The 26023-nt window shown below is 40.2% G+C and overlaps 3 protein-coding genes across 7 annotated transcripts in view; all 3 read left to right on the forward strand.

Annotated features, from left to right (window-relative positions):
* The window catches only part of csmd3b (CUB and Sushi multiple domains 3b), a 392628-nt gene that overhangs the window by 307002 nt on the left and 59603 nt on the right, over positions 1-26023 (forward strand). For all 4 annotated transcript variants that reach the window (XM_065470768.1, XM_065470769.1, XM_065470770.1 and 1 more), the window contains exons 28-38: positions 205-396; positions 737-875; positions 1463-1650; positions 3523-3641; positions 3848-3923; positions 4027-4143; positions 7456-7569; positions 7664-7759; positions 8062-8265; positions 8591-8715; positions 9264-9360. In XM_065470768.1, the coding sequence (XP_065326840.1) occupies positions 205-396; positions 737-875; positions 1463-1650; positions 3523-3641; positions 3848-3923; positions 4027-4143; positions 7456-7569; positions 7664-7759; positions 8062-8265; positions 8591-8715; positions 9264-9360 (1467 nt within the window). The remainder of the gene's footprint in view (positions 1-204; positions 397-736; positions 876-1462; positions 1651-3522; positions 3642-3847; positions 3924-4026; positions 4144-7455; positions 7570-7663; positions 7760-8061; positions 8266-8590; positions 8716-9263; positions 9361-26023) is intronic.
* LOC134637166 (uncharacterized) lies at positions 13747-16844 on the forward strand. The gene is made up of 6 exons (XM_065470017.1): positions 13747-13878; positions 14054-14125; positions 14508-14579; positions 14893-14973; positions 16075-16506; positions 16764-16844. Exons 1-6 carry the CDS (start codon positions 13747-13749, stop codon positions 16842-16844), a joined length of 870 nt encoding a protein of 289 aa, XP_065326089.1.
* On the forward strand, positions 17338-25655 carry LOC134637865 (uncharacterized). 2 transcript variants are annotated; one of them, XM_063488407.2, is made up of 5 exons: positions 17338-23734; positions 23846-23936; positions 24165-24637; positions 24752-24842; positions 25222-25655. In XM_063488407.2, the coding sequence occupies exon 1, from the start codon at positions 17995-17997 to the stop codon at positions 23530-23532; it is 5538 nt and encodes a 1845-aa protein (XP_063344477.2). In that variant the 5' UTR covers positions 17338-17994; the 3' UTR covers positions 23533-23734; positions 23846-23936; positions 24165-24637; positions 24752-24842; positions 25222-25655. The 2 variants fall into 2 exon arrangements, with proteins under 2 accessions (XP_063344477.2, XP_063344478.2); XM_063488408.2 differs by having other exon boundaries at positions 23861-23936.

Consider the following 26023-nt stretch of genomic DNA (forward strand, 5'->3'; position numbering starts at 1 on the left):
AAAAGCTATATAATTATGCTGCTTCAAAGACCTTCACCTAACTGGAACAAAATTAACTTACGTAGGACCCATTAGTTAGTTGAAGTGGTGCTGTTTTTATGCATTGGATTAAAGCATTAGATACCTGGTGTGACACAGTTTTCTGTAATTGCTCCCCTCTTTCTCCTCTATTCCCTGCTTTGTTTCTATCCCCTATCTGTCCAGGCTCAGTAGCTACAGCCTGCAGGGACCCAGGAGTACCGATGAATGGCAGTCGTAGTGGAGATGGCCGTGAGCCGGGGGATTCAGTGTCCTTTCAGTGTGACCCAGGATACGAGCTCCAGGGGGACGACAAAATAACCTGTATACAAGTGGATAACAGATACTACTGGCAGCCCAGCCCACCTGTCTGCATAGGTGAACACTCCAACTTTCATATATTCTATAGGGACGCACAATAAATGTACTGCATATACAGCTGGAGGTATTGTCTCACTCAAGGACACATGTGTCTTTGACTTAAAGGAGAGCTGTATAAAAAAGGGCACGCTTTATTCTATTCACATATTTTCATTCTTCTGCTTTTTAATGAAGCTTTTCATTCAGTAGCAGTTTTCTCCACACTCTGTTGCATGGTACACAAAGGTTTTTTTTTTTTTTATTCTGTATGGTTAAGCTTGAGAGAATATTTAAATGTTATGACATTTCAAGGCTTTGTCAAAATGGATGTCAATCTTGACCTGTGTTCCCACTTTAGCTCCTTGTGGAGGAAATCTAACAGGCTCCAATGGATTTATACTCTCTCCTAACTACCCGCATCCTTACCCTCACTCAAAAGATTGTGACTGGCTCATTGCTGTCAACCCAGACTACGTCCTGTCACTGGCCTTCATCAGGTAACCTACAATGCTACTTTCCAGTTCAGCTCGATTGAGCTTTTTAAAACGTCTTTACTAGACAAACGCTACTGCCGAGTGAAATGTGAAATGGAATGACAGTAGACTAAAAGCCTGTCCAAGCTGAACTGGCTCCATTTGAAGACTGAAAATCTGGATATCCTTTTTTGCTGGCAGTAAGTTCTAATACTAAATTTTCTGGCAATCATTTCAATTTGGACAAAGTGTTGGAGCAACAGACCAAAAGACTCTTTTGTTTTAGCTTGGTGAAAATTACAATTTCTAGGGTATTTTTCCTGCAGGTAAACGAGAGTAAAATGAAATAATCAACCTTGTTTTTGCTTTGTGCAAGATTGAAAACCATGTAAAATTATGACTTTTTTTTCAAGAAGTGGGAACTTCTGCCTTTAAGTGCTTTGAAAATCTATTGAGCTTTCACCGCTTTCAAAAGCCGTGCTTGCTTTGTGGTACGAATCACAAACAAAACAACTCTAAAAACCACTGAATTCATGGTGGATACTTTGGCCTTGAATTTTTGTTGACTTTCTTTCTCTTCCTTGTTTGTCTCTGTCTTCCTCTACCTTTAGTTTCAACATTGAGCCAAACTATGATTTCCTGTACATCTACGACGGTCCGGATAGCAACAGTCCTCTCATTGGTAGCTTCCAGGACAGCAAACTCCCAGAGCGGATAGAGAGCAGTTCAAATACAATGCTTTTAGCGTTCCGTAGTGATGGATCGGTTTCTTACACTGGATTTCACCTGGAATACAAAGGTATAATGGTCTGCTAACAGTACCACATCTCTCATTTAAATTGAATTCTTACTGAATCAGGCAGCACCTAAAACTACACTTTGCATTCTCACAGAGGTCATATTAATAACACAGGCAAATTTTGATAAAGTGTAATAGGCAAAGAAATTTGAAGTATAATCACATTTAAAGAAGAGAAAGGAGTGGATTTTTTTCCTGCAACATTTAATAGATTAAAAGTTTACAATACTGTGCAATAGTCTTGGGTCACCTCTCATTTCTTTGTATTTTACTTTTATTTAGGTAAATCTATGAAAAATGCCAAAGATAACATAGTTTGACAGGCATAAAATAGTATTTTTGCACCAGCTAGGTAATTCTCAAAGGGCTGTTAGATGAAAACTTGACATGTCTTGTAGTGTGTCCTTCAAAATTGAGGAAAGTGGACAAAAGCCTGAAACAGAACCTGAGAGATGCATCTGGCCCTTCAGTCCGTCTCCTACTGGCCAAAGCATGATCAGAAATGGTCTCAGTGGATGGGTGGCTGTCAAGCGTATGTCAGACCTGGACTGAAAATCAGTGGCAACAGGTCTTATTGTGAATTTTTGATTTGCATCATTGTCAATGTGTGTTGACAAGCTAAGAAGAAAGATACAACAGTGAGTGCCTAGAGTCATCTGTAAAACACAGTGGAGGTTCTGTCATGGTTTGGAGCTGCATTTCAGCCATGGGTTGGCCTCCCCAGAGCCCAGACCTCAACAATATTGAAGCAGAGTGGGAAAATCTTGGAGAGAACAAAAGTTAGACAACACCTGCAGAAGGCAGGTGTCTTTCAAGAGTACTATTCCTCAGAACAACTCAAAGAAATTACAAGAAAGCTTCCCTAAGAGAGTTTTGGGGCTGTGTTGAAGAATAGTTGGGGTAACGTCAAAATTTGACTTTCAAGCTTGTTAGAATCGTACAAACCATGTTTCCATGTTTGTATGCTCCAATAAATCCTGCACCAATATCCAATTTTCATAGAAAAATATACAAAAATGGAAGTGGCTTAAGACTTTTGCACACTACAGTACATTTACCTAACTATATACCACTTTTAAATATGGCCACTACATATAGAGTCAGTCTTAAGTTATTATGTTCTTTTCTGTTTTAAGGATGCAAACAAGGAAAGTTGAAACATTTCAACCACTAGTTTTTTTATAGCCATTTTTTTTATTATTGATTGTTGAAAAATAATTTTGAATCTTTAAATCACCTCTGCTTGATGTTGTTTTCTGTCATTTGTGTTTTTCATAAAGAAAGCCATTTAAGAAATTACTCCAAGATTTCCACAGTAAACATAATAGAAACTGATGATGACACAATTTCAGCAGAATATAACGACAATATTTTCTTTTACCTCACACTAAGACCACTCACACTTTGGTGTATATACATGTGTACCATGCTAAATTCAGGATGAAAGAGAATTATTGCTCTCTGCATAAAGTGCCCGTTGAATCAGTGTCTGTTGAAATAGTCTGTCAAGGAGGTGTGAGTTTGATTCATTTGCACAAAAGAGTCAACACTGACTTTGCATGGACTGAGAAATTAAGTCTTAAGTTGATGCGGGTGGCCACTAATCTTTTGGGAGGGGGGCCAAGGCCATAATTTACAAGGTTCATGTAGCACACAAAAGCCGGGGGATGAAGTTATCGTTCTTGCTCCATCTTGGCAAAGACAGCTAAGTCAAACAGACTGTTACAAAGGCCAACGGAATGCCTGCCTCATTTGATTATTGCAAGAGACTTAGTTATTATTAATTTGCCCTATTATTCATGTGTGCCTGTCACTTTTCCTTTGCCTCATGTTCTCTCTAAGTCACACTTTTTTTTCCTTTACTCCATCTAGCCAAGCTGAGGGAATCTTGTTTCGACCCAGGTGTGGTTCTGAATGGGACCAGGCTGGGATCTGATTATAAGCTGGGTTCGACGGTCACCTTCTACTGTGAAGCAGGATATGTACTGCAGGTACAACCACTTGGATGACTGAGAGGCTGACTGAATTTGGGATTTTGGTATTTGAGTAGCTGTTTCTTAGGTTGCTGGATGGATTGCTCATTGGTTTGTTGAATGGCTGGGCGGGTGGAAATTTATCAAACAGGGTGTTGGTTGGCTGGGTAATTAGTTACGTGGACTGGTTTTCCTACAACATTTTCTTTTTTGTCTGTTTACAGGGCTATTCTACTCTGACATGCAGTATGGGTGATGATGGCAGACCTGGATGGAACAGGGCATTACCTAGCTGTCAAGGTAAAAAAAACCCACATATGTCACTCACTCTATTTAAGTAGAATTTACTTGTATGGCATTCATTGTCACTGCTATCTGTTTGTGCACACATCTGAATCTCCAGCCCCGTGCGGAAGTCGTTCTACGGGATCAGAAGGGACTGTTTTATCTCCAAATTTCCCGAGAAACTACACCTCCGGACAGACCTGCATCTACTCTATATCCGTACCAAGAGAGTTTGGTGAGCTCAACAACCTATGCAGTACATCGTAGTACAGACATAAGAATAAGAATAACTTTATTTATCCCGAGGGAAATTCTTTTGTCATGTACATGCTGAAAGCAGCAGGAGAGACAGAGGAACAGATGAATAAGATATACAATATATACAATAAGAATAGTGTACAGTAATGCAGCTGTGTTCAGCTTTGAAAGTTAAACATGTGGCCACAAGTTTCTTTTCAAATAATTATTATATTGCTTTTTTTTACACTGAAAAAAGAGCAGCATTAAATCTTTTCAGATTTATTGCGGGAATCTCGTGGTGCCCTCTGAAAAGCTTCCTCAGTGTTTTGAAAACACGCAGAAACATCAGTTATATTACAAGTGATAAAAAATATGCTTTCTAGCCATTAATTTGTCTCCAGGCCTGAGTTTCATAATTGTAGTGACATTTAGAGATGAGACTGTCACATTTGACTGGTGGTCTCAAAGCCAGACATAAATAAGGATATGAATATTATAGCAGATTCTTCATGTTACAGTGAGGCTGTGCTGAGAGGGTGATCATTAGAGGGGGGGGGGGTTAAAAGGCTTCTGCTGGGAAATAATCTGTAAATAATTCCTTACTGTTGCCACAGCTGTTAAGAGTTTTGTCTGGAATATTAAATATCGGTATATTCATATCACTCAAAATTCAAGCTGAATACAGAATTGCATTTTAATGTATTCTAGTGCGACTCTAATCTACACGTGTCAATGGAGCATCACTGTATTTAACAGCTCTGGAGAGAGCCTGCAAGTGGACACCAAGTTAGATTTGTGTTGTCAAAGTAAGAATGCCATCAATGTGGAGATGGGCAACTTATATTTGTGCCTACAATATCAGTTTACAACATCATAAATGACCAACATTGTTGACTGATTATTAGAACTATTTGCTCATTGAATGTGAATTAAGCTTTAATAAACAATCAGTAATTGGTGGATTATGTCCAATTATGCCCTGTGGTGTTATGAATAAATCTCAGCTCTCCCTAAGGCCATGGATGGTTGATGTCTCATTATATTTGCGCTTTTGGATTTTCGCCTCCGTGTAGAAATCCTGACTGTGAGGAGCTAACATTTGGTTGGTCTGCGTGTTGTATAAGACACACAGAGAGAGCCTTCCCAAAACTCCCACACAGAGTGAAAAGACAGATTGTTTTGTTAAGTTGCAGCGCTGCCCATAATTTTTAAGCAGCTGTCATTCTTGTGTAAAATATCTTGTTTTTAATTACAGCAATTGAATGGTCCAGGCTGGAGGTTGCAGCAGCCCTGCTGTTTGAACTGCCAGGCGATCAGAGATGTAGGAATCGAAAAAAAGTCGGCTGGTTAATGGTCGATGATGTTTCTCCCTTCGTGCAAATGCCTCTTTCAGTTTTACCAGCACGTAGGGAAAACCCGGGGCATATGTCCTGTTGGAGATGCTATACCTCCTGTTGGATGATTACGTGGCAGAGGACACCCACTCAGGCAACTCATCAGTAGGCACGGGAGCTCCACAGGGATCAGCGCCCAGTTTTCTCTCCAACTGATGTTAGGAAGTAAAGAGACCTTTCAAATAAACAGTCAAACATTTAAAATCACCTGATTCTAAATTCAGTGGATCAGTTCTTTGGTGGACTCTAATAACTAGATGGCTGACCCGATCTCTAGGGTGTATATGATTTTACATGCAGAGGCGTTTCTCTAACAGAGAGCGATGAGGTTAACATAGCAAAGGACAACACTGCTGTGATCATTAATTCCTTTGTGTCTGTGAATGTCTGTGACTTTGTGTGGGCTTTTTTATTAGTACCGCTGAGGTGTGTTAGCTATTCCCTGTGTGCCATCATACTTTATGAATTCATGAATCTGTGTGCAAATGTTGACGAATGTGTCCTGTATTTTGAAACAGTTTCAGGTGTGAACTCCTCCGCCTGCTGTGCAGTATGTCAATATCACAGCAAGGAATGAGGGAAACTCTAATCGCTCTGATTTCCTAAAAATCCTTACATAGTGGGCAGCGATGTCTGCAGGCAGGCAGAAACCGTGACAGGCCAATAAAACATGACAAAAAGAGGGTAGTTTACCATATAAAGCTAAACGCTTTCTTAATGATTTGTTTTAATCCCCTTTTTGACTGTGTGAAAAATTCGGTGGCGAATGAAAATCCATCGTTTCTGTCCTGCTTTGCTTGTCAATAAAATAACATGAGAATTTTCATGAAAGCACAGAGGATCGTTTGTGAGCCAGAGCTATGTTTCCGCAAAATGTGACTCAAACCTTAAAGGAGATCCTCAGAGAGAGGCAGCCTTGTATAAATTGACCAGTGACCTTCTTATACCAGCATATCCTTGGCAATGTTCAGATTTAATCCTTAACACCTCAGCCTTTGGGGCCAAAGTGAGAGCAAGGCGGGGTGTGGAGGTGATATATATGTGCATGTGTGCAGTGAGTGGAAGAGAAAGCTCCAAATAGGTGTAATTTATCCCAGAGGACATTTTTTTAGACAGGACATGTGCTTCGAACAATAAAACTACACCTACCAATTTGCATCTTCAGGTTACTAATGATTGGTTTGATGGTACAGTGATCATTCGAGACAGAGCAAATTGTACCTGTTTGAGAAAATACTGAACCTCAGCCCTCCGGGTACTGTCTAATGCTACCTGCCGGTACAGCTGCACTCTGAAATTTAATCTTTTGTTACTGTATGGAAGTATTGGGTGTGTTTCCTTCCTCCTTCCCTACACATCTGTCTTCCAGCGGTAGCATGTCATTAATTGCCAAGTCCCTGCAGGTGTTCTTCTCAAGGAAACGTGATTGGATCAGTTTCAGTAAGCTGTGTGAGTGGCACTTCAGAGTTGACAAGTTACCGCCTTTGTTATATGGCTTTCACTCAAACTTGCAATACAGAAGAAAGGACAGAAAAGCGTCTTGCTCTGCTAGCGTACTTTACCAAATCCAAGTCGGTCTTTGCAAGATTAGCATCTCCCGCTAGCTGACAACACTGATACACTGTTGCCAATTGATGAGGAGAAGGGTGTGGGTGGCGGGGTGGTGGTGTTGACTGCTTCATGATGAAGGCAAGGTAGCGTTTTGACTAATAAGTGTTATATAATTTTGTACCAATAGTTGGCCTCAAATAGAAGGTGACACTGCAGCTTAATAACATTTAAATTAGGTATTACAGGTTAATTTTATCATTGGAAGGTCAGCAGCAGACAGTGGCATGGAATAATAATTTGCTACCATTCAGTTGCGGTTAATTCATCTCTTTCTCTCTTTTCTCCCCCATTTTTACCTCCAGTTCTCTTCGGCCAGTTTGTGTTGTTCCAGACGTCTCTTAATGACGTGGTGGAGATCTATGACGGACCCACTCAACAAAACACGCTCTTGTCTTCTCTCTCTGGGTCACACTCTGGTAAGGATGGTTGATTTTAATTGTGGATAGTTGAACAGATGACAGTCACTCAGCCTCAGCCTCATAACGTGTTGTTGCTTCCACTTCATCCTAGGTGAATCTCTCCCTCTGAGTTCAGGAAACCAGATTACAATAAAGTTCACCACAGTTGGACCAGAAACCGCTAAGGGATTTCATTTTGTCTACCAAGGTCATTATTGATATTATTATTGCCATTTCTATTATAATGATGAGCAATTTTTTATTACTATGCATTTATTACCATGCATTACTGCATTGTTTGCTACTTTTTCAGTTAAACAGAACATTTATATACTAGATTACTAGTACTAACAAATTTATTGTACACATCATCTTGAGTATGCGTTTTCTCGCCCTTTGTTACATTTATTTAAAGAAATTTTAGATATGTTTCCCAAAAGTGTCTAAATATGCAGTGACAGTGATACACTTCAGTTTATTCACTGGGGCACTTTCTGTTTTTTCCTTTAGCTGTACCCCGGACTAGCTCCACCCAGTGCAGTTCAGTCCCCGAGCCACGCTTCGGGAAACGTCTCGGTAATGACTTTGCAGTCGGCGCCTTGGTGCAATTTGAGTGCAACCCCGGTTACACATTGCATGGCTCTACTGCCATTCGCTGTGAGAGTGTACCGGACAACCTGGCGCAATGGAATGACACTTTGCCAACATGTATAGGTAAATATGAATCTGAAAATCAGACACAGGACAGAAGGGTTTGTTTATCTATTTCTGAATGCAGTATTAGCATGATTGCACAGTAGACGCTCATAACTGAAAAACAATTTAAAACAAATACAAACAACTGCAATCCATATGCACTCTAGTTATATATGTTATCCAGATAGGCTCTTTGGTATCTCTTTCTGTAACGGGCATGGTTGCCATGGCTCACTTTCTCTTGCTTTCCTGTAATTTGTCTACAAAGTGTTGTTTTAACCTCTGTTTTTTTCTCTCCTTTCTCCTCTACTATGCTCTGTGCACTCACTCCTCTCTCTCCCAGTTCCCTGTGGGGGCGTATTGACCTCTCGCCGCGGGACTATCCTGTCACCTGGCTACCCAGAGCCATATGACAACAACCAGAATTGTGTTTGGAAGGTCTCTGTCCCAGAAGGAGCTGGAATACAGGTAGTAACTGTCACATGCTGCTTCCTGGCTGACCTATGTATCATTGGCTTAAAAGCTGAGCAGGCAGGATCTCAGGGAAGATAAGATATTATTAGAAGGATGAATGGATGGATGGTTTCTGAGAGAGGGGCCATCCAGAGATAACTAGATAGGATCTAATCATGAAAGATAAGACCTGATTGCATGTAAGCTAAACTGCTATCACGGACAAATACAAAGGCAAAGATGCCTTTTACACAAGGTGCAGTCCCTTGAAATGACAGGCACCTCAAAGTGTTTGTAAATTCCTTTGATTCCTTTCCTTAGAGCCTTTGATTTAAAAGTAGAATGATAATTGTTTTTGAAGCTGCTCCGTCTCAATAGATTGTTTTGTGAAACATTTAGATTAAAAACAGTATGTGTGGGTTTTAATTCTGTCAATTTAAACGTAATAAACTGTTGAACATTGTACCAAATGCAGTTTCATAGCAATCTGGGGAATTTTACTAAAGACAGTTTAAAAAAAATCTAAGAATCACTTCTGTTTTCTTTTTTTTCTCTCTCTCCAGATACAAGTTGTGAGTTTTGCCACTGAGCATAACTGGGACTCTTTGGATTTTTACGACGGTGCTGACAACCATGCACCAAGACTGGGAAGCTACTCTGGTACTTTTTTCCATCATTTTTTTATGGTGTTACTCAAGTAGAACTCTATAGTGCTGGGAATAGTTCAATATTAAATGCACTAGAAGTGACATACTCGAAGAAAATATGGGAATTTAAGATTGCAATAATGTACAAAGTACATGCATGAGAGCCCACAGTTATGCTATTTAGTCTAAAAGGAGTGCAGTCCATCTTGTGTGAGATTTATTGAATTTTTATATATTTAGTGGATAACAATACTGCCTTTTCTAGCACAGTACACCAGTAACCATCAAACAACCTATTTCTGATTCCCAGTTTTGCATCATTGAAGATTTATAGTGGGCTGGGAAATGGTTACTAAGGCATTATATATTAAGGTTTATAGTGCTCTTATGGAAGTAAGTCTGATACCAAGCAATTGAGTTTTCAATTAGAGATTGTTATGCTGTTTATCAAATGCTTCAGATAATTGGAGGAAGCTTTTCATTCCACCGATAACGAAACAATAAGAAGTGGATTGTATTTTAGGCTGATCACAGCCACTCTTGACAGTTAAAGAAATAAAATTTGAAATCTGCTCATGTGGCTCCCTGCAATTTTAGTTAAGCTGGATGCATTTAGCGTCTCAGCAGGAGCTGAGTTACATTCCCAGTAAGGCCTGTGTCAAAATCTCCTTTGAAAGATATGTAAAAAATATCTTTTGCAAAACTAATTGATCCTCTTACAGCCAAATTTCCCGCTAGGAGTAAAGATGATCTGTCAAACTCAGTATTAATGGAATTATTATGTGTGCCTATGCCAAGAGGCACACATATTACTATTCGTCGGATTTATTATGTGTGCCTATGCCAAGAGGCACACATATTACTATTCGTCGGATTTATTATTATTATTATTATTATTATTATTATTCTTCAGTTTCCGCCTGAAATTTTGCAGCGAAACTCGCCCCGCATTTTTGACACAAACTTCATTTATGTTACCTCATTTTGTGCGGCTGGATGTGGAATGATGTGCTATGACTTTTGGTGTTTATGACTATTATAGTTTTTTAAATATTAATATTTTAGTGAAAATTTTCCCGCGCTTCTCTGCCTAACAGTTTTGACAATAGGGTTACATATGTTAGATCATTTTGTGCAGCTGGAGCTGGACTAGTATGGTATGACTTTTGGTGTTCATGACTTTTATAGTTTTTTAAATATTAATATTTTAGTGCAAATTTAGAAAGATTCTTCTTTTGGCGCCATAGAAACAGACTTCATTTGTGGTGTGTTGGCTCCATCTTTTGGTCCCACTGAAACAAATTTCAAACTTCATTTGTGGTGTGTTGGCTCTCTCTAGTGGTATGCCCGGAGTGGTACGGCCTGTCTACCCTTATTTGGATTAACGCAATGACGACACTACGCAATGACGACACTATCGTATCTTCGCCCCTCCTATCCTATCTTTGAAATTGACCGTAAACCTGCTTTTCTAAGACAGCGTGGCTATCTTTTCAGTGGTAACGCGTCATTTCCCCCCTCCTCCGCTTTGGAATTGAACTTACTGGGATTTTCTGAAGTGTTTACTAAGTTCCCCGTAAGCTTTTACAAGGTAAGTGTATCTGCTTCCCTCTGCTTTGAAATGTAGGTTTGAAAGAGATTTTTCCCTGTGTTTGTCGGTGAGCTCTTTGTCTGGATTTCGACACTCTGCTAAAGCTAGCTAGCGGATTTGAGCATAGCTAAGCCTCTTTGGCCCTCGTTTGACATTGACTTTGAAAGGAATTTTCGATGTTTTGACGGTAATATGTACAAAATGACTGTGGTTAAGCGTATCTGCGTCCCTCTGCTTTGCAATGTAGGTTTGAAAGAGATTTTTCCGTGTGTTTGTGGGTGAGCTCTTTGTCTGGATTTCGACACTCTGCTAAAGCTAGCTAGCGGATATTGAGCATAGCTAAGCCTCTTTGGCCCTCGTTTGACATTGACTTTGAAAGGAATTTTCGCTGTTTTGACGGTAATATGTACAAAATGACTGTGGTTAGACGCTAATCAGCTACTTTAAGCGTATCTGCGTCCCTCTGCTTTGAAATGTAGGTTTGAAAGAGATTTTTCCGTGTGTTTGTAGGTGAGCTCTTTGTCTGGATTTCGACACTCTGCTAAAGCTAGCTAGCGGATATTGAGCATAGCTAAGCCTCTTTGGCCCTCGTTTGACATTGACTTTGAAAGGAATTTTCGCTGTTTTGACGGTAATATGTACAAAATGACTGTGGTTAGACGCTAATCAGCTACTTTAAGCGTATCTGCGTCCCTCTGCTTTGAAATGTAGGTTTGAAAGAGATTTTTCCGTGTGTTTGTGGGTGAGCTCATTGTCTGGATTTCGACACTCTGCTAAAGCTAGCTAGCGGATTTGAGCATAGCTAAGCCTCTTTGGCCCTCGTTTGACATTGACTTTGAAAGGAATTTTCGATGTTTTGACGGTAATATGTACAAAATGACTGTGGTTAAGCGTATCTGCGTCCCTCTGCTTTGAAATGTAGGTTTGAAAGAGATTTTTCCGTGTGTTTGTGGGTGAGCTCTTTGTCTGGATTTCGACACTCTGCTAAAGCTAGCTAGCGGATTTGAGCATAGCTAAGCCCCTTTGGCCCTCGTTTGACATTGACTTTGAAAGGAATTTTCGATGTTTTGACGGTAATATGTACAAAATGACTGTGGTTAAGCGTATCTGCGTCCCTCTGCTTTGAAATGTAGGTTTGAAAGAGATTTTTCCGTGTGTTTGTGGGTGAGCTCTTTGTCTGGATTTCGACACTCTGCTAAAGCTAGCTAGCGGATTTGAGCATAGCTAAGCCCCTTTGGCCCTCGTTTGACATTGACTTTGAAAGGAATTTTCGATGTTTTGACGGTAATATGTACAAAATGACTGTGGTTAAGCGTATCTGCGTCCCTCTGCTTTGAAATGTGGGTTTGAAATAGATTTTTCCGTGTGTTTGTGGGTGAGCTCTTTGTCTGGATTTCGACACTCTGCTAAAGCTAGCTAGCGGATTTGAGCATAGCTAAGCCCCTTTGGCCCTCGTTTGACATTGACTTTGAAAGGAATTTTCGATGTTTTGACGGTAATATGTACAAAATGACTGTGGTTAGACGCTAATTGGCTATTTTAAGCGTATCTGCGTCCCTCTGCTTTGAAATGTAGGTTTGAAAGAGATTTTTTCATGTGTATCTGGGCGAGCTCTGTCTATCGCTGGTGTATTTCGTGTATACTCTGCTAAAGCTAGCTAGCCAAAACGTCGGCTGCATCCTTCGGAGGACTCGGCCTTCGCGGTCTACGTGGGGCCGGTCCTTCGACAGCCTTCGTCGCCTGGCTGTGACGTAATCGGCCTTCAAATGCGGCCTCCGGAGGATGCAGCCGACGTTTTGGGACACAGCTTTCGACTTTATTCCAGCGGTATCGTTTGTAATTAAAACTTTTAAGAGGCGACTGTCGCGTCCGAATCAATAGCTTCGTTGTACCCGCGTTTCACTCCTCTCTTTTTCTGTCTTCATAAGGCGTTAACTACAGCAGTCTTTAATACCTCAACTCTTGCTTCTGCCAAGGTAAGTGTCCCCCTTATATTTTCTGTGTGTGTTCAGGTGATATCTAGAAAATAGAGCTGTTGTTTGTAATTAAAACTTTTAAGATTAGATGGTACAGTGTTTTTACTCCCTTCCAAACAGTAAAGTTCCTCTTTGTCTCTCAGTAGGAAATTTAAGCCAGACAGTACAAGGCTACATTTCAGCGTTACAAGCCAATCAGTTTGCTAATTGTTCTGTGAGATTTGTTTGCAAAGTTTAAGGTGTTAAAGCAGGACCTGGCATTCTGCCAGAGCCTCAGCAACAAGACCGCCTCCCAGCAACGAGACTGCCTGTCAGGCTTGCAAGGTACCCAATTTTCCAAATACTCTATAACAAAACTGTTGTGGGCAACAAGACTGTCTCCTAGGTTTGCAAGCCAATCACTTTGCCAAATGTTCTTGTAAGATTTGTTTGAAAAGTTTGAGGTGGTAACTGTGAGCTGTGAACATCTGGGTTTGCTTGCTGTTGGCATTCGACCAGCGTCTCAGCAACAACACTGCCTCTCAACTTTGCAAGGTAATTACTTTCCCAATTACTGTACACCAAAACGAAGTAACTGTCGTGGTCAACAAATCTGCCTCCCAACTTTCAAGGTAATCACTTTCTCAATTACAATATACAAACTGTTATGGAACTTTACTTAACAAAGCCTTAAGACCGGGTAGTGACACTATCAATATGTGTATTTAAACAAAAGAGAGATTTTTTTTGTTCTTGTAGTCATCTTGTCTGTCAATGTATCAGAGGGTTAAAATAACAAATTGCTTGAAATGCCAATAATTAATACTCTGTTTTTATGCTGACATTCTACCAGATGCCGAGAAAAAATAAAAGATCCCAGGCACAAAAGAAGCGCTGGAAACCATTTGACCTGGTCGATCCTGCTGTCCCAATGCTCACTGGCCACAACCAAGATGAGGCAGTCAATAGTTTTCCATCTGACCAGGTAATGAGGATATGGTAGTGATCACAGACAGTTGAACAGTTTTCAAAACACGTTTGAGACGGTTAAGAACACTATGTCACACAACTCGCATAACAGTGCATGGTATACAGAATATTTAAATGAAATGAATGTGTCAGGTTACTTAATGTCTTCTATACCCTTTTTCCTGGGTTAGCAGACGGCACCAGCCGGGTTATCTTTGGAAACACAGGATAGACCCACCTCCTTATGTTCCCCAGGTACCAAGGTAAATATCAAAAAATATTCCTCTATTAAGAAATTACAAGGTATGCCAACCCATAGGGCTGCTCGATTATGGCAAAAGTGATATTCACAATTATTGTCACTGAAATCTAGATCTCCAGTATTTGACAATATTTATTTAACAATAACAATGTATTGAATAATGGCTTTAAAACATGTATGTTTAGTGAACTTTACATTGTTGCTCCGTGGTGCAGCTACGACATTGTAGCAAAGTTTACACTTACCCATACAGTTGACTATTTCTATCTTGTAATGTTACCCAACTGGGATAACAGTTCATGCCATGCATTGCATTGTAAAGTGAAATTAAAGTGTCAGGTCACTTAATGTCTTAACATTATATTCTTTTTTGCCTGGGTTAGCAGACAGCACCAGCCAGCTTGTCCTTGGAAACGGAGAATAGACCCACCTCCTTATGTCCTCCAGGCAGCAAGGTAAATTTAAAACGGTATTCCTCCATTAAGGATTTAGTGGACAGTTACATTACCATTAAATGTTAAAGACATATGGTTACATGTTAACCTTATGCAAACAGTAAGAATTTTGTTGTCTCGCTTCTGTTAGTTTTGTTTAAAGTTACACTAACCTTCAAATTTCTTAGTAGTTAAGCAAACAGCTGGAATTTTTTTTATTGCTTTGTAAGTTTAGTAACCGCTACTGTTTCATGTTTTCTTTAAAGTATCCAGTGTTACACTCTATTTCAAATCTGTTAGTAGGTTTTCTAATTTTGATTAACTGTATTATCAGAGTTCAGAAACTCGTCCACCAGCAAAACGAGTCTGGGCAACCGATGATTTCCACACGGCATCAAATTCTCCACCTAAAAGGGTATGTCCACAAATGTCTCTAACCAATTAGTATACATGTGATGTTTGCTGTATAATCACCGGGATTGATATTTAGTCTTTCACCTTAAGTGTGCTTGCTAACTTGTACTAAATATACTAAAATGTTAGACTAAACATGTACATTTGTCAATTTCTTTCATCAGATTCCTAAAATGCAGACATCTCAACAGCTATTTCTGTCTGTCTGTTTAGCTATTTCTATATCTATTGTTCTGAAATAACTTTTATACCATTTTATACTTAAAGCTTCAGATAAATTGACATCCACAGTGAAAAGCAGTGCAAATAAATACAAACATGATTTTGTGACACTCACTTTTTCTCAAGATGGATGTCAGTGTATTCTGTTTCAATCACATTTAACCTGTAACTGAATTTTGTGTCATTTCTTTACAAAACGTAACACAACTATGAAACGTGTTTTTATGGCACATGTACAGAACCATCTGGTTTAATCTGAAATCAGTGAATGAATTACATCTAATTTAAGAGCATCTGAGATCCTCTTACGATTAATACGTAAACAGGATTTCCTTTGATATATTTGTATTTAGGCTGCAATTTAGTTGATGTTTGAAGGCCCGCAGCAACCTAAAATGTGTTATACTGAAAGAAATTAACTGCTTTGAAAATATGAGGAGCAGAAGGTACAGGTATGACCTTTGTAAAAGGTCATTAAAAAAACAGCACTAAAGCAAATTACAGATATCTAAAATATTTGTCATTTTTACTTCCCACCTCTGCTCTCTCCCACTCTCTCACTCTCTCACTGTTCCTGTCACTGTCTTTCTGCCTGTCTCTTTCTGGCTTATCTGATGCTGCGTATCTTTAGATTATGCTGTAATATGATTGAGGAGTGATGTAATTTGGCTTCATTTGCCTGAATATTGTTTCATTATTTTACCATAGTTAAATGTTAATGTTTTTACTTTACAAGAAAATCTAAATTTATACAACTCTTGCCACTTAAAAATGTCTTACATCATTGTACCAAGAGTTACATATGTTTTTACTCAACGTGAAATGCATATCATTAAATACTAAACAATAACATGTGTCACCTTTACCATTCCTTGATCAGCCTTTCCACAACACAAATGAAGAACTACTGACAGAGGAGCTACAGAGCAATGCAGTTCAGCACTTCTGGTGTGTCAGTGCAACTCATTGTCAAAGTGATAAAAGGTACACAAAATTCTCCCGAAATCATCAGTGCACATGTAATGCCCTCACATTCCTGGCCTACCTTAATGAGGAACACCAGTTCAACACAGCCCGACTTGATAAGGTGCTTGAACAGGGAGATGCACTCTACTGTAGGATTAAAACAAATCTTCAGCAGGAGAGGCGTTATACACAAGATCATCTGACCATGGAGGACCTGCCCAAAGAAGTTCATGCTGACATAAATGTCTACAGTGTGAAAATGGACAACATAAGGTATGGATACCTGAAAGCAGCAGACAAAACCTATCAAAGAAAAGGGTGGTGGTTGCCTCTTGCTAGTCGCCTTGTATGTCTGTCAACAGATGTGAACTATGCTTTGCTCATGGTTTCGCCTCAGTGCATTGCAGTTTTCCGTGACAAATCTGGGAGGTATGGATTATTTGATTCACATTCAAGAAGTGCAGCAGGTTTACCCCAGCCAAATGGAACAGCAGTCATGCTCACTTTCACTCATGTGAATGACCTGATCACCCACCTGCATAATCTTTTTCAAAATCAAGGCAGGTATGCAAGATATGAGTTTGTGCCTGTTTCTTTCAAAAGAGTCAGCACTCACAACGAACAGCCTGCACAGTCAACTCAAGCAACACCAGGAGCAACAGCTACATCATCACCACGAAATGAACCACAAATCACAAATCCCACTGTGCAAGTGCCTCAACTAGAATCAGCCCAAACCTACATGACAATGTTAGAAAGTGCTTTAAACCCACAACAAGACAAAATGGCTTCAAATCAAATTTGTGAACATCAACTTGAAACATCTGTTGATCCAACAAGCAACATCCAAACAGAACAACAAGAAAATCTTGAACTCAATAATGAAAGAGATAAAGTCATAGATAACCCCCCCCAAAAAGCAAGAAATGTGTGCAGATTAAATAAACAACGACGTGGGAAATCTATTCGTCAAGCTCAAAGTCACAAGCAGCATGTAAAAGCTAAAGAAAAATCTTCATCTGAAGACTTGGCAAAGAAGATAAACAAAAAAAGACACGAAAAGGAACGATATGCCTGCTTTCCTGAATTTCGAATGAAAAAATTACAGGCTGTGAAAACTCAATATGCTCAAAACTGTCATCGCCATAAACAAAAGCTGTTATCAGCCAAAGATTATTATGCAAATCCTCATATTCAAGAGAAGATAAAAGCCCACAATGTGAAGAGATACCAAAATGATCCTCATTTTCAACAAAAAAAGAGAGACTACATTATCAGAAGATATACCACAGATGCCAGCTTTCGAACCAGACAGAAACAATATGTGTTCCGAAGATACAACACGGATGCTGACTTTCAAAGCAGACAGAAGCAATATCTGGTCCAAAGGTACAACACGGATGCTGACTTTCAAAGCAGACAGAAGCAATATCTGGTCCAAAGGTACAACACGGATGCTGACTTTCAAAGCAGACAGAAGCAATATCTGGTCCAAAGGTACAACACGGATGCTGACTTTCAAAGCAGACAGAAGCAATATCTGGTCCAAAGGTACAACACGGATGCTGACTTTCAAAGCAGACAGAAGCAATATCTGGTCCAAAGGTACAACACGGATGCCAGCTTTCGAACCAGACAGAAACAATATCTGGTCCAAAGGTACAACACGGATGCTGACTTTCAAAGCAGACAGAAAAAATACATAAGAACAAAATATGCATCGGATCCAAACTACAGGCACAAACAAAAAAAATCAATTCATGCCAGGTATCATAATGACTCACAATTCAGACTGCACCATATACAGCGCTGTGCAGAGTACCAGAGACACAAAATGGCTACCACTGCATCTTTCGCCATTTATAAAAGGTTGCGTGCACAGAGAATAAAGATGAAATACAGACGACTAGTAACACAATTCCAGCAAGGTCCACAGTCTGAAGCACAGCCCCAGCTTGAAGTGAACAGTGTGATGCAAGCAGCCACATTAGCTTTCCGTGAAACAATTAAGTTAGGACCCACCCATGTCTGTACAGTGTGCCACAGAACTCTGTTTCCTAATCAAGTAAAACACTGCAAAAGATCAAAGTATGTTAAAAATACTCACATTGTTGACACCTGCTTGACAGGAAAATTTGTCCATGTTTGTGATAGTGAATGTACAGCTAATTGTACCTTTCCAAAACAAAGAATGCAAGAGTGGATTTGCTACAACTGTGACAGCCACCTACAACGAGGAAAGATCTCTTCCATCGCAGTGGCAAACAATTTAGCACTAGCACCCATTCCAATTGAACTGGGTCAATTAAATGTACTAGAACGACAACTGATTGCTAAAATTCTCCCGTTTGCCAAAATCATTGCATTACCAAAAGGACAGCAAAGAGCCGTACATGGGGCTGTTGTTTGTGTACCGTCGGACGTGGAAACCACAGTAAACTGTCTTCCCAGACCTAGCAATGAAGCCCAGCTCCTGCAGGTACAACTGAAAAGACACATCAGATTCAAAGGATACCAACACTTCTACACTGTGAACATGAAGAATGTGTTAGCAGGCTTATCAAAGCTAAAAGAGATGCATTCAGAATACAAAGATGTGTCTATTGATGATGACGCAACTTTTGCTGATCCCACAAATAATCAGATAATCGAGACGGAACATAACACTGCTCATGCAGATATTCAAGATGCACTGCCCAGAAACTTCGACAACCAAATTGTACCAGAAAGAAGAACCACTGAGGATACAACAGCTGGAATACTTGAGCCATGTCATGATGTAAACGAACTATTGGAGCCTGAACAGTCAAATGGAGAGCCCTTACAAGATACGGAGAAAGAAAAGGAAGAACTTCGCCCTGGTCTTGTTCTAGACACCTGTATGCAACCACCAGATATAGCACAGGACATTTTATCATATGGTGAAGGAATATTTAGCATTGCACCCGCCCAAGGAAATAGACCTGTTGGCTTCTTCTCTATTCCTAAACTTGAAGCCATGGCCTTTCCTGTGCAGTTCCCAACTGGACAGAACACATTAGATGAAGCCAGACAAGTCAAATTGTCCCCAAGCATGTATTTTAATACACGGCTGTTCTCTGCAGATACACGCTTTGCAACTGACCAAAGCTACCTATTCTTTGCACAGTTTGTAACAGAAACACACATGGCTACAAACAGCATGTCCATCCAATTGCGCAAAGGTAAGGCAATCACAAAGGATGGCCGTAGAATTTGTAACAGAATGCTTCAAAATAAAGACGAAGTGGAGAGACTGATAAATAACAAAGATGCAACACGCTTCATGAAACCTCTGAGAGGTACTCCAGCCTATTGGGAAAAGGCACTGAAAGATCTGCATGCTATGGTCAGACAGTTAGGAAAGCCAACTTTTTTCCTGACATTTTCAGCTGCTGAAATGAGATGGCCTGAAGTTGTTGAGGTCATAAAAACTCAACAAGGTGAACAAGTGGATTTTTCACAACTTGACTGGAACACAAAGTGTGAAATTCTCCGAAGCAACCCTGTGACTGTGATGCGATTGTTTGAAAAAAGAGTCGATGCACTAATGACAACACTGATCCTGTCCCCGGCACAGCCCATCGGTGAAGTAGAAGATTACTTTTATCGAGTGGAGTTTCAGGCCAGAGGTAGCCCTCATATCCATTTACTGGTTTGGGTCAAAGATGCACCTAAATTTGGAAGCGACCTTGAAGACCACGTGTACAAATTTATTGACAAGTACATAACATGTAAGATGCCTGACCAAAAAGCCGATCCTGAACTTCACAAAATTGTGTCTGAGGTTCAAGTCCACAGCAGAAATCACTCCAGATCCTGTAAAAAAGGTAATGTGTCATGTAGGTTTGGGTTCCCCAAACTACCCGTAGACCACACAATGATCACTTTCCCAAGCCCAGATGATGACGACGATCACAATGATAAGCGGCATAGCACAAGTAAGGAGAAAGGCACAAATGAAAAACAAAAGCAAAAAAACAGACGAATGGCTCTCGCAAAAAAACAGAAAGAGGCCAAAGAAAAACTCCAGCCATTGAGAGATTTGCTCTGTGACCCAAGTTCCTCGTTTGAAGACTTGTCTGAGCTGCTTCACAAATGCAAATTAACTTATGAACAATACTTGGATTGTGTCTTCAATTTAAGCAATGGCCATGTCATCCTCTTAAAGCGTGAACCTAATGACTGCTGGGTGAATGCATACAATGCAGATCTGCTGAGGGCCTGGAATGCCAACATGGACATCCAATATGTCATTGATGACTACAGCTGCCTGATGTACATGATGTCTTACGTCTCTAAACCTGAATTTGAGATGACACAATTTCTTAATGGAGTCATCCAGGAGGTAAAAAAGTCCAATGTCAATGAAAGAGATGAAATGAAACAGATAATGCAGGCATATGCTAAACACAGAGAAGTCAGTGCCCAGGAATCCGTGGCAAGGACGTGCAGCCTGCCACTAAAAAAGTGTTCACGCAGTGTGGTGTTCATACAGACTGATGATGATGCCCTGAAAATGAGTCTCCCGATGAGCAGGTTGCAAAGCATGGCACCAGATGATGAAAATGTGTGGATGTCTGGATTGCCAGAAAAATATGCAAACAGACCCAGAACACCTGAGTTCGAAAGAATGTGTTTGGCTGAATTTGCTTCAGAGTACAGGATTCTCTACAGCCGTCAAAGAGAGTCAAAAAATGCCATCCTTCTTTTGAATAACATGGGCTATATTCAAAAGAGAACAAGAGGGAAACCTGCAATAATCAGATATCCTCGCTTCTCAGAAAAGAAACAACCAGAAAAGTTTTATAGCAGACTACTAAAACTTTATTTTCCACATCGATCAAATGATGACCTTAAAAACACAGAACACGCCACACCCGAACAGTTCTACAAAAGTGGACGAAAACATGGTTTTGCAGTACGGCCAATTGTTACCTTTAACAAAAAGCGTTATGAAAGCCATGGCAAAACAATGGAAAGGGCACTGGAACAGATTGAGCAACAAGGCCCACTTATCAATGCATGGAACACCTTTGCACCTGAGGTTGAAGTCGATCGTTTAGAGTGTGTGGCCCAACGACAATCCAGACATGACACTGACGAAAATGAAATGGACATTGTTCCAGACTACCAAGTCAGTGGTAGCAGCAGTGGAGCCATGCCAGCAATCATAGCACCAAAGCTGAGCCCAGACTTTGTCAGAAAAATGTACCAAAGTCTGAATGAAACCCAAGCATCCATATTCTACGCAGTGCGTGAGTGGTGTTTCAAACTTGTGTGGGGTCACTGTCCTGAGCAGTTCTTTTATTTTGTCTCTGGAGGAGCTGGCTGTGGAAAATCACATGTTATCAAGTGCATATATGAGGAGGCAACAAAGATTTTGCACCAACTCCCCAGATTCCGTGACCAAGCAGACATGTCCTACCCTGCAGTACTGCTGACTGCATTTACTGGCACTGCAGCTTTTAACATATCCGGGAAAACACTGCACTCTCTGCTAAAACTGCCAAAATCTTTAAAACCGCCGTATCAGGGACTGGGGAATGCACTGGATGAAGTGAGAGCTTCACTTTCAAATGCAGAGATTCTGGTCATTGATGAGATATCTATGGTTTCTAAAGACCTTTTTGCCTACATCCACTGGAGACTTCAGCAGATCAAAGGAAACAAGAAGCCTTTTGGTGGGATGTCTATCCTTGCAGTAGGAGACTTTTACCAGCTGCCACCCCTTGGAAAGGCCAAACCACTCTGTGTGTACGAGGACAATGTCCTTGATCTCTGGAAAGACTATTTCCACATGGTCAACCTGACAGAAATCATGCGACAGAAAGATGATCATTCTTTTGCTGAAGTTCTGAACAGGATAAGAGTGAAGCAAAAAACAGATTCTCTTGAAGCCAATGATAAAGCCTTGCTCACACAGGCTATCCATGACATAAAAGACTGTCCATCTAATGTATTACACATTTATGCTACAAACAAGGAGGTCGACAAACACAATTCAGCAACTGTAACTGCTCTTCATTCTGATATCATAAATATTCAGGCCGAAGACTACAGAAAAGACCCACGAACGGGTGAGATGGTCCTCCTGGCAGATATGATGAAAGGCAACAAAAGAGATTTACCTGATAACATACAAACTGCGCCTGGAGTGCGTGTTATGATTATTAGAAACTTGGATGTTGAAGATGGTGTTGTTAATGGGACATTTGGAACAATCACGAACATTGTGACAACCACACAGGATGGACCAAAAACTGTGAATCTCATTGGACTTACGCTGGACAATCAAAATTCTGGGCAAAAATTTCGCAGAAAAATACAAGGATCCACAGACAACCTCGTATATATTGAGAAATGTGAAGAATCTACAAGTAAAAAAGGAGTTCTTCGCAGGCAATTTCCAATGAAGTTGGCCTTTGCATGTACAGCTCACAAAGTACAAGGCATGACAATGGAGTCAGCAGTAGTATGTTTGAAGCGTGTTTTTGAGCCTGGAATGGCCTATGTTGCACTCAGCCGCACAACCTCACTTAAAGGACTGTACATCACAGACTTTGATGAAAGGAAAATCTATGCTGATCCTGCCATCACAGATGCACTCAAAAATATGAGACATGCATCATTTGAGAATGCAAGACCACTGTTGCAATTCTTAAAATCAGTTGTTCCCACAGTTCCCACGTTGACAATTATCCATCACAATGCACAAGGTCTCCCAACTCACATGGAGGACATGAGATGCCACCATGAACTCAGCCTTGCTGATGTTTTATGCATAACAGAAACTCACTTGTCTGGATCATCAGTTTCTCCCCGTTTCCAGCTGGAACAGTACAACATGGCCACACGCAACAGACACGTCTCTTACACAAACCATACAGACATGGCAAAGGTAAATGGCGGTGGAGTTGCAATGTACTACAAAACAGTTCTTATTGCAGAGTCTCGAAAATACCTGCAAAATGTGACTGACCTTGAATTTGTTGTTATCAAGGTTGAATCGCCAGTCACAGCTTTGATAGCAACTGTATACAGGCCACCAAATTACAGCCACATGAGGTTTTTACCACAAATGCAGTATCTTTTGGACTCATTGGAAATGATGAATTGCCAGCCAATTATTGTTTGTGGAGATTTCAATGAGGACCTTATGAGCACAGGAAAAAAACCCATCCAAGAACTGTTTCAGTCAAGAGGATATGCACAACTTATTACTGCTGCAACTACCGAAAAACACACATTGATTGATCACCTTTACATATCACAGCCATACGCCTGCCTCCAATCAGGTGTTCTGAATACATATCACAGTTATCACAACCCCATTTATTGTGTAATTCACTAACACAAAATGACTGCAAGGTTGTGAGGGATATGGACTTACCAAGTGATCTTAGTGTCTTTGCAACTGAGCACACTCTACCAGCAACACTGACAGCTCACCAGTGGGAGCTGATACATAAGACTGCTCTCATCCATTGAAGAGCTGACCAGAAACGTGAACAGAGAGACTGCAACTGCACCTGATGGGATCCCTGCCATAACAGGTCATTGTATTTTTGTTTCTTACAATATAAAGTAACATTTATTGATATTGTTTGAAACAAACTATAATCTCATTCATTCATTAAGTCATCCATTCATTCATAACTCCTCAGATGTGTTCTGTCCAGTGAAGGCAGTGGAGAAGCCCTACACTGATCTTGAAACTGTGCCACGCTAGTAGAGACCGGCTACAAGGATGGGCAGGTATAGTGAAATTAAAATGCACCATCCAAAGACACCAGTATTAAGCCAATTTCTTTTTTTACTTCATTTTTAATATAGTTTTGGGTCATTTAGTTCTAAAGTTAGATTTGTTTTTTCAATTATTTTTTAGAACTTCATTACTTGCCATTTCGCTAACTGAAGAGCTGCGCTTTGTGATGTCTCTTGTTTTATTGTTTTAAATTGTGTTTTCCTTTTATCTGTTTCTAGCTGTTTTCGTAAAGTCAGCCAACCACTTGCTTCCAAATGACCCTTATCCAGAAGTATCCGTGAGTGCCTCATCAACACAAACTAAAGTGGAGACCTACCTCTCAGAGAAAAACGCACACATAAGAAAAGCTGACCCACTTCAGTACTGGGAAGAACATCCTAATCTGTTTCCCTCTATGGCTGCTGTTGCGATCCCAGTGTGCCCCCTGTAGCTCTGTGGACAGTTTTGGATTGGTTTACATCTCACCCAACCGCTCACAGCAGATGGCTGCACCTCTCTAAGCCTGGTTCTGCTGGAGGTTTCTTCCTGTTAAAAGGGAGTTTTTCTGAACACACTCTACCACCAACAAGGACAGCTCACCAGTGGGAACTGATAGATAAGACTGCTGATGTGCTCTCATCCATTGAAGAGCTGACCAGAAACGTGAACAGAAAGACTGCAACTGCACCTGATGGGATCCCTGCCATAACAGGTCATTTGTATTTTTTTGTTTCTTGCTTTATATTCTAACATTTATTGATATTGTTTGAAACAAACTATAATCTCATCCAATCATTAAGTCATCCATCCATTCATAACTCCTCAGATGTGTTCTGTCCAGTGAAGGCAGTGGAGAAGCCCTACACTGATCTTGAAACTGTGCCACGCTAGTAGAGACCGGCTACAAGGATGGGCAGGTATAGTGAAATTAAAATGCACCTTTTGTTCAACAGGTTTATATATACAGTCAAGTGATCAAAAGACACCAGTATGAAACCCATTTAAACCAACTACATGCTTGGATTGGAACTGTATACAGGCCACCAAATTACAGCCAGGTGTGGTTTTTACCTCACATAGCAACTTACCCCATCCAAAGACACCAGTATTAAGCCAATTTCTTTTTTTACTTCATTTTTAATATAGTTTTGGGTCATTTAGTTCTAAAGTTAGATTTGTTTTTCCAATTATTTTTTAGAACTTCATTACTTGCCATTTCGCTAAGTGAAGAGCTGCGCTTTGTGATGTCTCTTGTTTTATTGTTTTAAATTGTGTTTTCCTTTTATCTGTTTCTAGCTGTTTTCGCAAAGTCAGCCAACCACTTGCTTCCAAATGACCCTTATCCAGAAGTATCCGTGAGTGCCTAATCAACACAAACTAAAGTGGCGACCTACCTCTCAGAGAAAAACGCACACATAAGAAAAGCTGACCCACTTCAGTACTGGGAAGAACATCCTAATCTGTTTCCCTCTATGGCTGCTGTTGCGATCCCAGTGTGCCCCCTGTAGCTCTGTGGACAGTTTTGGATTTGTTTACATCTCACCCCAACCGGTCGCGGCAGATGGCCGCCCCTCCCTGAGCCTGGTTCTGCCGGAGGTTTCTTCCTGTCAAAAGGGAGTTTTTCCTTCCCACTGTCGCCAAAGTGCTTGCTCATAGGGGGTCATATGATTGTTGGGTTTATCTATATACATTAATGCTTGTATGCTTTTCATTTACACTTTTGCCTTACTCTTCAGTTCATAATATAAAGTTACTTGAATGGTTTCCTTTTCCTTTTTTATTTTATATTGCTTTGCTATTTACCACAATCTAAATATCATGTTTAAATGTCATAGATTATTGTAAATGGTATCTGTACAAAATATTGTTTGAATAACATGATACATTTATTAGTCCCACAAGGGGAAATTTCATAATTTGCATATGGTATTTTCCCCTTTCACATTAAAATACCTTTGAAATACAAATTGAATACCGCTTAATGGACTTTTTTCCACCACTTTAAATGACTGAAAACTGTAAAATCTAAATTGTAACTTCTCTTGAACACCTGACACTAAAGCATAATTTATTTTATTTCTTTTATATCTATTAACTT

This window comes from Pelmatolapia mariae, linkage group LG22 (assembly GCF_036321145.2).
Source record: "Pelmatolapia mariae isolate MD_Pm_ZW linkage group LG22, Pm_UMD_F_2, whole genome shotgun sequence".
Lineage (NCBI taxonomy): Eukaryota > Metazoa > Chordata > Actinopteri > Cichliformes > Cichlidae > Pelmatolapia > Pelmatolapia mariae.